At 43.2% G+C, this 13,057-nt stretch overlaps 1 protein-coding gene across 2 annotated transcripts in view; it reads right to left on the bottom strand.

The window, feature by feature from the left end:
* Positions 1–215: 215 nt before the first annotated feature.
* Positions 216–13,057, bottom strand: part of USF3 (upstream transcription factor family member 3) — a 168,074-nt gene continuing 155,232 nt past the window's right edge. For both annotated transcript variants that reach the window (XM_085621090.1, XM_085621091.1), the window contains one exon: positions 216–11,232. In XM_085621090.1, coding sequence (XP_085477216.1) covers positions 4,793–11,232 — 6,440 coding nt within the window. In that variant the 3' untranslated portion in view covers positions 216–4,792. The remainder of the gene's footprint in view (positions 11,233–13,057) is intronic.

The raw sequence follows: 13,057 nt of genomic DNA, 5'->3' as shown, positions 1-13,057 counted from the left end.
CTCATATGCCTCGAACTGTATGAGTACAGAGAAACAGAAGTTATCTTTTAAAATGTAACAAATTACACATTTTCTAAAATAGATTTGTAAATAAAGAAAGTAGCATCCTTTTCGTGTGCAACAGTAACTCTTTAAGCACTTTCTATACACTGCGAGAACAGTGATGTAGCATAAACTTGGTTATTTAGAACAATCAACACACAGAAACAATTGCAGAAAAATCCCACTTTTTTAATAAAATATTTTATATTTTCTTTACAAATAATTATTACAACAGTCACTTAGTGTTAACATTAGTCAACTGAAATTCCTAAACTGGGCAGGTTGTCATTGGTATACTTTGATAAAGCAAATGTTTATTTACAAAGCATGAACACTCCTTATTTATGTATTTATATTTTTCTTTTCTTGCTTTTTAATAGACGTCTTGTTTTCCTTTTGCAGTAAAAAACAACTGTACAGCAATATTACACAGCAGACGCTGCTGTCAGCTTTGTACATATAAACATTACAAGTCAGAAATCAAACTCAGTCCCTCTATAGCAAAAAATGTAATTTCACCTATGCACATATACATTTCCATGTGTCCAGATAGTAGGCAGTAATATTTCACTCCTACCTGGAGTGAAAGAACGTTGAAAAGAGCGTGGAGCATATGTCCAAATGTATCTAGTGGGTATGCTGAAACTCTGCCATACTGGGCCTCTGCTGCATTTATGGCCATACAGATCTGGTAGATGTAAAGGGTTCCAGAAACAGTCTAAGGTATGTTACTTCCCTGGATTTTTAAATTTCTTACATTAGTTTGTATGAAAATGATCTGCAAGAGCAAAGTAATGTTCCTATGAAGTCAGCAATCAGCATTGATCTTGCAACAGCACTAATACAAGGGTCACTGGAAGGCTCTCAGATACGGTGGACAAGACCAAAAGATGTCTAAAAAGCTTCACAAGTTTGTTCAAATTGGCCAAGATCACAAATTCAGTTGCCTATGGACGCAAGTTTGCAACATGAAGGCAGCAAGTATATACCGTGTGCATGTGCACCCACGCCCACAAAATGTGAACGAAAATCTACTGGGAACAAGACAATGGGAAGGCAACTCAAAAGACCAGCATATAGCGTCTGTAAGAAAGATCAGTTTGCAGGTGAATTAATGTAAACAACTGTAATCAATAAAACATCCACACTTTTTCTTACAAAACAATACACCAAATACAATGAAAAACAATATGCGTCATTTCCAGTTTTCATTTATTCCTCACTGGATATCATTTTGTATAATATTTTATATTTGAGATCTCTGCTACTCTTTCCTGCACCAATACACTTTAAAGAAAGTAACATCTATAACAGTAAGAGATCTAATGCATCTCTCCGGGGTGCATATCTTTTCATTAGGTTGCTCTTTGCAAGGAAGTCGGTACACACATTCTGATGGAACACTAAAAGTCCAGACACTAAAGTAGACACACAACTGTACAGTAATATATCGGGAAAACTACAGATGCCTAAACAGAGCAGGGGACACATTTGCAGGTAAAAGACATTTTGGAATACAGAAACAGAACCATATTACAATGCTGTAAAACAAATCCAAGACACAATCTCAAATTTCACTGGGTACCAATATTTCTACTTCTGAAAAGTGAATACAACTACTTCTAAAAGACGTGGCTGCCACCATGTTAGCTGATTTTCCACCTCTCTCTATTTCCACAACTGCTTACTGAACATGGGTTGTACCTATAGAAAACAACGCCACGTAAAAATAAGTGAGATCATTGAGGACAGCACACGTGGAACCTTAAATAAAAGATGGCTGTGCATGAGATAAATTTAATAATGAATTAACACATGCCTCGGGATAAAGATTTAAATGAGGTGAAATGTACACTGGACAGACAGATATGGTGTCATTAGAGAAACGGCTAAAAAACAATGTACACCTGAACGGCACCAAACTCTCAGGAAATTGTGGCCACTGGGATAGTAGCGCTGTGAAGAACAAGCGATTGAGAAGGACCTTGCAGTTCATCTTAGATTTTCAACATGTTCTCACGAGAATCAACCTATCCACACACTGTGGATACCATTCAGCAATACGCCAACGCAGACCATCAATGAAAGAACAGCATTTCATTCAAGCATTTATCACATACATTCAAGCATTTATCACATACAATGTCAATGACAAATTCTGCAATACGAAGACCACTCAGGCTTTGTTCACAGCCAGTACAAGATCATCCTGGAAGCAAGTCAGACAAGAATTTGGGGCCAAATCAGAAAACAGCCCAACTGGGAAGTGACTGGAAAACTGTCGTCTCTCCCAGATTTTAGCAAAATATGTAATGTTAGAAACTGCCATGACATACCCCATCATTGAAGAACTGGAAGGTGTTTGTTTGCAAGAAGCACACTACCATGTTTTTTTCTACTGCAGCAGAGAATCCCAGATTTATCGGAGCATCAACTTGCTTTAACTTTGTAAACAGGCAGACCACAGCCTACAACTAATGAAGTGGCTTTCAATGATGTAACAGGAGCAGGAAAAGCGATGGGGAGGAGTGGATAGCAGACGAATTGCTTGCATGCAAGTGCAGTTATGGGAACAGAAGAAATAACAGTGAGAAGACTAATGGATCATCTAAGAATTTTCACAGTGAATTTAAAGACATCAAACTCACACCATAACTGTGACCTAGATGCAATTATTGCATCCGCATCATGGTTTTTGTGAAGATCGTAGAAGCCAATGCAAGGGTTACCCAACATCAAGTACATGTGTTTCGATTGCTAGATCTATCAGCATTAGTGTGTAATCTTCAACCCAGCACTATAAATATGTAACAGAAAACCTGCACCAGAACCAGTCTAGAACACCCACATCTACAAGCTCAAAAAGGTCCAAAGAAAAACACTTCTACAATGATACTAAGAGAAGTGAAATACTTAGCCTATTGTTTATGTTCCACAGTGCGGACCTTGAGGGTGAAAAACAGAAAAAAGGAATGAAGGTCTAATGAGAACCCACCTTCCATCACATTACTTTCTCAAATTTAGAGCAGGAGTCCTACTTTCAATACAGAATTAGAAAGTGCAATTTGAGTATATAAACTCAAAATGTTAAGCTAAATATTTGTAAAACGTTCCTACATTAGGAAACGTTACTAGCGTGATTAGGGAATGTCCATGTATGTTGGGCTGGTTTACCTCGGTTCAACTAATCCAAGCCCCTTTTCTTGTGTTTCATCTTAGTCTTCTTGTAGTACCAGCTCTAAGTTTCTTCTAGATATTTGTGCAGTGCTAGGTCGAAGCATTAGGTCATAAAAATTCAAGAAGCACTAGGTTTCGTCTGTGTTTAATATCTTTTAGCTGTAATGCATTTATTATAGATTTTTCAGCTAGTTTATTCTTCTCTAGATTGCAATTGCTCTGTTTTCCTTCAGACATTCCAACCACACTTTGTTTCTTCTATATCTTCAAGCTGCCCTATTTACGTCCTTCAATCATAGTTATTTTAGAATTTTGAGCTACACTGCATCTTTGGAAAACCCCAATCACAGTGGCTCTTCCAATTCTTCCCACTACACATTATCTTCTAAATTTCAGTTCCATCATGTTTCTTCTAGTAGCACTGTTTACTCCAGATCTTTCAGATGCACTATGGTAAAGAACCATGTTTGTTGTAATTGTCCTAAGTGTCACATTTTTTTTCCATACCATACATACTGCTACTCTGGGTAGAATACGTGTATTTGTTCCAGATCTCTCAAGCACCGTGTTTCTTTTACACCTTCCCGCTGCACTGTACTGGAAAACATTACTTTTGATCTTCAAGCAACACTGTCTTTTACCATGTAGAGTAGTAGTTTACTTAATCTGACCTCTTCGGAAGGCTGCATTTAAATATTGTTTAGATACTGAAAATAGGTCTTCCCACCCAAAAGCTCAAAATAATTTAAGAAAAAATTGTATATGGCAACACTTTGGTCAGGCCTCCGTGAGGAGCATACCCACATTAATGAGAGGGGAACTGGGAAGAAGATATGAATTTCTTTAACAAAGCATGGCACAATTAGTCAATACAAAAATTGATGAGTTGAAAATGCCATAAGTTAATAAACAATTATTTTGGAGCCAATTATGGCGGTCCAACTGACAATGTAAACAAGCCACCTTTGCTCTCCTCTTCCAACTTCTGCCTGGAAGAACCATATGTGCCAATCCTAGAATCAGTTGATGGAAGGCACAAGACTCCAGGTCCTACAGAGATGAACAGGAAGCACTGCAAATGGCTAGGATCCAGGAGGCAATGAAAGTCTACACATGCCCAAGTTCACACTGATTTGCGTGCAAACACACAAACATACACACTATTTTTATTAATACTAACCCAGAATGTTAAAAAAATTTGCTTATGATTAGTCGCTATAAAAATACTTATTCTGTACGAGCTGATTTGGCAGAAAGTGATCCCAGAAATAGTTCTCCACTTTCCAAACATAGTGTTTTATATCAGCAATTACTCATCACCCTAGAGGCCTACCATCTATGACTCTGTGGCCTGCTTTCTAATCTGCCCTCTGTACAGTCCCTGAGGATAGCCTGCAATACATAATTCAGGCAAAGGAGACAAGAAGCCAAATGTACACAAAACATTTGTGAGGGCAAATACAGAGGATGGGGTTTCTTTACTCCTACGGGTTCACTTGCATGACAGGTAGTCTATGACTTTAAACCCACTGATGCTCTCTGGATGCTTTGCCATCAGGCCGGTCACATGCCTTCATACGGCTGAACTGCAATCGTGACCTAAAATGTGACTTATGTTATGAGCAGGTCGGTTAGAGGATTGCTTGGAGGAGTCGGAAGTGGCAGAGTTAACAATAGACAGCAAAGGTGACATTGCAGAACCATCTGGGGGAAGAGCTGTTGCAATTTCTGGAAATAAGGATGTTAAGTTGAAATTAGACAAATGTGACGGATTGGCCATGTGCATGGGAGGCATATCCGGAAGGAGAGGAAAACTGGGCTGAGCAAATCCAACAGGTCTAGGAGGGGATAAAATTGAACCAAACCGGTTATTCAAACTGGCACCGTTTGGCTTCTCAGCACTCGGATTTGTAAACATTTGATTAGAAAAATAAGGGATGGAAAGATCATTAGATAGACTTGGGTGGGCAGGTGAATAGGGTGGATAGAAAGATGGCAATGTATTTTGAGGATCAACTTGAATTAGGGCAGGCGTGCGGGTAGCACTGGATTGGGTAACTGGAGGAATAAAGGCTGTATTTGCATTTATTGTTGGGTTCATACTACCATCAGGAATAAACGGAAATCCAAAATTTTGAGAGAGTGCGTGCTGATCGGTTCCTGCATTGTCATTGGGAACCTGAGAGCCATCAGACATAAAACGAACAATACTGGCTCTCTTTTCCGCTGAAGATGGCTGGCGTCCGAGGATCATACTGCTGCTTGGTGCCAACGGAAGATGGGGAAGGCTTGGGTCAAATACATTCCCGTGCCTCTGAGTGTTAGATCGATTTCTTTCAGGCGGACGTACTTTCGAATTACTGTTGTCTTGCAAAGGATGCCTTGAACGTTGAGTTATTGGGGGATTAGACTGGCGCACAGAAGTCTGTCCTTGATCGGAGTTCCCATGGGATATGGTTGGATGTGATGGTCGGGAAATGCCATGCACATTTGAGGACACGTTTGTATTTAATTGGCTCTTGGAGCCTTGGCTATCAGTGATTCTCATGGGGTTAGATTTTTGAACAGAAATGTGAGGGCTTGTGTTCCTACCCTGCACTTCCCCAGAAGAAGATGAACTTGAGAAAGGGATAGTTAAAGAGTTGTTTCTGGAGTTGATCACCCCCATTGACATATCACAGCTTTCCCTATTCTGACTTTCACTGTCTCTTCGAATATGCACAGATTCGCGCCCTGTTGGGCAGCTGTACTCCAGTGTAGTTGAGACACCACATTGTGTGTTCCTCTGATGTTCAGAAATTAATCTTTGACTTCCAACAACTGGTTCGCCCAGATGCGGGCCAAGCAAACTCTGCATAAAACTCTGGTGACAGGTATTTTCTATAGGTGGCATAGAATTTGCAATGGGAATCCCTTGAACTGGTGCATATGGCAGCCTCTTTTGCCTGTCTAAAGCTGGAACAGAGTTTTGGCCTATTCGAAAGGTCTGTGACTGCATGCTCCTAAGTGATGCAACTGTATTTCCTATTTCACTATTCCTTGAAGTCTGCAGTTCAAAGGTTCCTGTTGACTGATGGTTAGAGCTGCCTGTTTTGTAAGACTGGCAATCGGAAACACGCTGGACATCAGCAGAGACAGCATGTTCCATAGGTATGCGGTTCTGCATGTTATGAATTGGCAAACCTTTAGTCCTGGAAACATCAAGATATGTTCTCATTTCTATCTGGTCTGGCAGCCTGGGGCCCTGAATTGACAATCCCATCCTCTGTTCAGAATTGGACGTCTTTCCAATAAGCGCTTCTGCAGAATAGCTAGATACCCTGTTTCTTTCTTGCCTGTGAGGGGTACAGATCATATTGGATTGTCGGGACACAATACTTGGCTGGGACACCATGTGTTGCTCCAAGCTCCGGGAAGTCATAAGTCTCTGAAGTTGATTATGTGTTGTCACCTGTTCAGAAGATGAACCGGTGCTCTGTTGCCTGTTCCCAACATCTTGCTGATGCAAGATATCTGAATTAAGATGGTTCTGTTGGTGGGCACCATGATTATTCCTGCTGCCAGCAGAGTTGTCACAATGTTTCTCACCTTGGGGAGCTGTGAAGTGTTGTTGCATTTGCTGCTGCATCTGCTGGTGGTGGTGATGGTGTGGATGGGTGTGGTTTCCTTTTGGTCGCCCTTGATCACTTGCGTGATGTTTCTGTTGCAGAGAGAGTGTGTTGGCCTGGCTTCCTTGACCAGCATTCCGTTTCTTCTGCATCTGAACATCTTGTTGCATTGCTCTTTGTTGGTGGGTGTTGTGAGCCTGTGAGTGAATCGAGCTGTCTGAGTGTGGATTATGGTGCTGTTGATACAGGTGAGGCCGTTCTCGCAACTGTCCACTCTGCTGCTGTTTCAGGTATGGATTGCTATTGTGCAAATGATTAACTGTCTGACCTGATACCCGCTGCTGAAGATGTTGGTTATGTGGCTGTCCCTGTTGGTGATCTGCAAGTACAGACTGAGAGTTGGACCGGATATCAGTTTGCCTTAACGCAGAGTTTACAAAGGTAACATTGGTTTGGAATAATGCATTGAAGCTATTGGTTGGTACATGACTGCTCACTGACACAACTGAGTTTGAAGAATTATGAGACATTTGATCAACCAAAATTTGAGTCTGCTCAACAAAATCATTTGAGGTTCCTCTTATTGAAGGCATCCGGTCATGTCTTATAGGCGCGCTCTCACACGGTTTCTGTCTCTTGGCAGTAGAGAGGTGGTTATCCTCTTGCACAGGGCGTTTGGCAGTTTCTTTGCGATTTTCACGGTTTTGCTCCTCATTAACTTCTTGTGCCTGGGAACTCTGCATTACTGAAGCCCTATAGGCATGTATTTGCTCATGAGAATATTCGGTGGCCACTGCTGGGGCTGGTGACTGGTTGTCATAGGACTTTAACGGTCTGGATAAGTTAACTGTTGTAGTGGTTGCCATTTGTTCTGATGGCTGGGATGAATTCGAACAACTTACAAAGGAATGGTCAACATTGCCAGGATGGATCAAATTATTAATACTTAAACTGGTTGTATTTTGCACTGCAGTCTGCAAAGAAATGGTGGATGCTTCCATATGTACAGAACAACTTGGGGACGCAACTGAACCACCAACGTCAGTTGGCTGGTTGTAGTCCCGAGAAGGAGTTTTATCTTGCTGGGTCTCAAACTGCTCTCTGCTCTTGTCACTATAGGTCTGTGCAAAAGTCGGCACGTTTCCTCCCATGGATGCATTGTCTGTAGCCTCTGAAGGCATAGCTCTCATTTCAACCTGGGTGGCCACTTTCCTTCTCTCAGCATTTCCCTGCTCAAAAATAGCTCGTGCAGCTAGTGCAACTATATCAGTCTGTTCCGAAGTTGTACAGACATTGAACACTTGGGTCAATGGTGCACTGTTTGGAACCTCTCCCCTGGCTGTATCTGGCAGCATAGAAGCCACAGAAAAGCTATGATTGCTTCCAGAGCTAGTAGACATGGGAGAGTCTGCCTGCCTGCTGTGAGCCAAGGAGGTACTAACCACTACTTCCTGTTCAGCAACACAGCTGTGCTCAAGGTTTATATTTTCAGTTACAGAATTGATGCTCTTGTCTGAGAAGCCATTATCATCCGAGTCCTTTGACTTTGGGTCAGTAGTTGAAAGGTGTTGGAGCTCGCTCTGAACTTGTGACGTAGTTTGGGAGGTGGTGGATTTTTCTTTTGCAATTTCATAAAGCATTCTACCCAGACCTTGTCCCTCCAACAAATCCGAAGCAGCCTGCATTATACTGGAGTGGTTTTGCCTACTGATATTTGTCTCTGAAATGTTTACCGCTTCAGAAATAGAGTTCATGTTTGAACTGCTATGGTCGGTCGATGGTTCAGAAAGAGGGGTAACTAGAGTGAGATTAACTGTGTTAGACTGAGTAGAGCAATTTATTGGAATAAACTGTTTGGAACATTCCGCTTGCAGTGAAGAGCCAGGCTGTGACTCCGCTTCATGCTCAAGTGTTTCTTTTGCAAGAAGAATTGGATCTTTACAAACTGATGTGGACAAAACAAACTGTCCTTTCCCTGAAGGCTTTGAAAGCAAGGGGCTGGGCACAGTCGAGGTGTGCAAATCCCCTTCAGAAATTGATCCTGCCAGCAGTTCAGAATTACTACTCTCTATAGGGTTGTGGTCAGAGTTGCTAACACCCGTCACAGAGCTCACAGTGCTCAACTGGCACCCAGATGGAGATTGCGTCGCCTGAGAAGTACTATCCAATGGGCTCGGTTTTTCAGTATTTGAAATGGTCTTTGAGGATTCCAGACGCGCAGGATCAGGTGTTGAAGCATCCTCTCCTTTGCTCAGTTGAGGCACTTCTTTGCTGGATGTGGGGCGCTTCTTGGTGCTGGTCTTTTTGTTTGTCCTCTTACATTTAACAGCTGCAGATGAACAAGACTTTGCTGTATTTGAAGTACTCTGTAAAGTAGGCAGATGTTCGGGTGTTAGTGCTGATGTGGCAGTGGTGGTCAATGGACTACAGATTGCAGGGGTGGCAGAAGAACTTGCTGGGGCTGATGGAATAGTGGCTTGGTTGATTGACAATTGTACACAGCTCTGTCCTGCCGTCTGGGATATGCTTTGACTGAGACTAGCCAAAGCCCCAAAGGTGTTGAGAGCAACATTTGTATTTGGATCCTCGCTGGTGGTAGGCTGAATAAATTGCAGAGGAGTTTGTTGTGCAGTCCCAGAAGAAGACATCATTGGTTGCAAGGCAAATAACTGGCCATTGAGTGAAATGGTTGGTGGTTGCTGTTGACTGGACATTGTAACGGAAAAGGAAGGCGTAGAAACAGATGCCGATGAAGTATTAGAAGGCCTTGGTAATATATGAACAAGATGTTTACTCCCGAATATCTGCTGCGTTGGGGCATTGTGCACAGGACTGCTTGTGGACACAAGAGGACCAAGTCCTTGGGTAGGTAACCTGGCAGGTCCCGGGGTCTGGGTAGAAAGCAGCGGCACAGGATTTGGATTAGGCGCTGCTTGAATAATAACAATCTGTTGCCCAACTGTCTGGGTGGGAACCTCTGCTCTTATTACTGGAGGGCATGGCAAAGGATTAGGAGGGTGCAGAATTATAACATTTTGGTTGGCAGGCGCTGCAGTCACAGTGGAGCCTATTGGTGGAGCCATCTGAAAGACCTGCATAGCTGGATTCAAAGGGACAATACTTTTTGCTGGTTGTGGTTTTATTTGAGACGAAGCAACCAGTGGCTGCACAGTTAAAGAGGGGCATGATGGCAAGGTAACAATTACCTGCTCAGCTGGATGCCCCTCAACCTGGAGGGTATTGTTCAAACTGATACCAGTGATCGTTGGGATGCTGCTGGTGGAAGGTACAGCTCCAGTGTTATTTATTGGCTCATTTGACAAAGCAGGCAGATTGCTATGGGATGCGCAACTTAGGGGTTGAACTGTGTTACCTGCCACTTGCAAAGTAGTCCATGTAGTCTGTGTGTTTCCAGTTGCAGGAATCCTTGTAAGACTGCTGTTGCTGATTAAGTCGGCAGTAATACCTGAACCTTGCAAGGAACTAGGGAGAGACCAACCACTGTCCAGGCAGGATGCTGGCAATGTGCTTAATGTTGTAGCTGGCAATGTGTTTATCCCCGCTGTTTCTGCGACTGCTGAAGTCACCAACAATCTGCCACTGCTGGTTACATCAACAAGTGGGTCGACACTAGTCGATTGGAAATTTCCAGCGACATTAGCTTGTGTGCACTGCTCAGAGGTGGCATTTGTTATTGTGACCACAAAGCTTTCCTGAAAACCTGAACATGATACATTCAATCGTGAGGACTCCTGGGGCAAAACTGGGGTATTTGTGACTTGAGACACAACTATCTCAGCCACACTTCCATTTTGTTGTCCAACTGTACTTTCCTGAACGGTCTGATTGCTCTGTGATGCACTTCCGGAGACACAGAGCAAATGGTTGGCGGTTCCGCTTTGTAGAATATCCTGTGAATTGGCAGCTGCATGCAGTATGTTTGGCTCCCCCTCCGAGGTGGAAATCTTAAGAATGGCTTGAGCTGGAATGGTTACAGGTAGACACAGTGGAATCTGCTGATGGGACGTGGATGTACATACTGTACTCTGGGGCCATACTTTCGTTTTTGTTGTGGGCACACTTGCAGCTGTAGCTGGTGTAAGCAGGTTACATGTTCTCTGCACAGGGACAACATTGGCAGTTTGTTTCTGTAGGTTCTGGTTGACATTGAAAGAGACGCTTTGATTGTTCACACCCAGAGGGCTCCCGTTGGAGTACACAATGATGTTCTTCTGACTCTCATTTGGGATATTTAAAGGGGCCTTCGCATTCTTCAGATTTCCTTTCCAGTGAATCGTGGGATCATCGTACAAGCATATGTCGTTTGCCTTTAAAAGCTCAATGTACCGAGCATTTTCCTTCTGAATGTCCGACAGTTGCTTTCGTAAGCGCAAGATCTCATCAGCTGCAAAACAAATAAAAAAAATAATGAGGAGAATATCCAAATACAGAAATAATACCTTTAAATGAGACATTTAGTTATGGTGAGGGTCGATAAAATGAAGCTGCAACCTTTATAAACAATTAGTCAACATTTTCACAGTAAAAACAAATCATAAAGGCACATCTACGCAATGGTTCATCTCTTCATCACTTCAGCCAGCAACATCAAGTCAGTGAATAAAAAAGCCTTGGAGGCATTCTAGCTACTGTCAAGACACAGCTTCTATGTTCCATTGCTTATCCCAAAAGCAATGGAAACAATATATGTTTATGGCAACTGCCCTTACACCCACCACCAGTCTCGCTGAGCTTGGAGCAGATATTTCTGTGGCAGGTGGCTTGATTTGGGTCTGTCTCTCTGGCCGAATGATATAACGTAACTAACTGTATCCGCGATAATCAGACAAACAACCATTCTATGTGCCACGATGACTGCGTTCTCTCTTAAGGCAGCTATTTATCATGCACAGGAGGCTGGGGAAAGGTTTTGTGGACGGTTACCTTCATAGCAGTGCCAGAGGTGGCAGTTTCGGAGGTGAAGAAACTACCTCTCTGGCAGTGCCTGGGGTGAAGGAAGTTGGCTCGCTAAAAATTCCAGGCTTGAGAAAGCTTGATCATTAGCAGTACCACAAACCAGGGAAGGTGGCGCTGTAGTCATTACAGGGTGGGGAAAGTCCCCTCTCTACAAATGCCAGAATGGTGGAAGTTGTAGCTGTTTAGCAAACAGATGCTTGGGGGAGGCAAAATCTGCAGTAGTGCCAGAATTGGTGGGAGTTGACTCTTAGCAGTGCCTGATGGTGGCAGTTATCGCTAGATGGTGGGGCTGCCGCTGTAGAAGTGTCATCTTGTGGGAGCAGTCTCAGAAGTAGTGCCATGCTGAAGGGCACTAGCAGTGCCAGAGATGGTGCCACATGGAGGAGATGTCTCTGCTGAGCTGCCATGGGCACTGAAGCTGGCCCTGCAACAGCTCAAGACTGCGGTAACCACTGCATTACAGAGTATGGGAAAACCTCAACCCCAGACGAGAATCTTCATTTAAAAAATATTGATTTAAATGCAAGCGACTGTATAAATGAATTAGTAGAACAAGTTACTCACCTTCAGTAACACTTTCTGTGGCTACTCTATATAACGGCAGATTCCTCAACTTGTGACTACTCCCAGGCACAGGCCGGATCTGTAGATTTTTTTCTCCGCACTTTCCTCAAGAGCCTGTAGGTGGCGTCGGGTAGCTTTGCATCGAGTCCATCCCACCCCAGAAGTGACATGGGACCACATATAGCTGCCACCCTTGTGCATCAAAGTCCATTTCTTTCTGCGCTGCCGGGCCCATAGGTTTACGCAAATCAGATTCACAAGTGCAGATCTCTAAATGGGACCTTTTTAGATCCAGAAAACAGTTCATTCCATAGAACACATAAGAGAGAGGGTTGGTGAGGAGTCTGCAATTAGATAGAGTATCAACCAGAAGGCGCCTTACCGAAGGTATGTAACATCTAGTGGATACTCTGAACTGCAGAGTCCTCATGTTCTCTGGAAGCAGTACCCTCTCTGGTGGTGGGTCTGTGAATTGGCTCAGACCAAAACTTCCTGCATGACCAAAAGGGCAAAACGTCCCTCCTGACACACCTGGCTATCCAGACAGTAGTGCCTTGTGAATGTGTGAACTGACGCACACATAGCAGCCTGGCAGATGTCCACGTGCCAGTGCGGTGGTGATAGCTTTGGCTCTGGTGGAATGAGCCCTTAGACCTTCCGAGGCCGTTTCTTAGGCAATCCATAGTAGA

This window comes from Triturus cristatus, chromosome 8 (genome assembly GCF_964204655.1).
Source record: "Triturus cristatus chromosome 8, aTriCri1.1, whole genome shotgun sequence".
Lineage (NCBI taxonomy): Eukaryota > Metazoa > Chordata > Amphibia > Caudata > Salamandridae > Triturus > Triturus cristatus.
The sequence above is the reverse complement of the archived record's forward strand: the minus strand, read 5'-3'. Positions and strand labels throughout refer to the sequence as shown.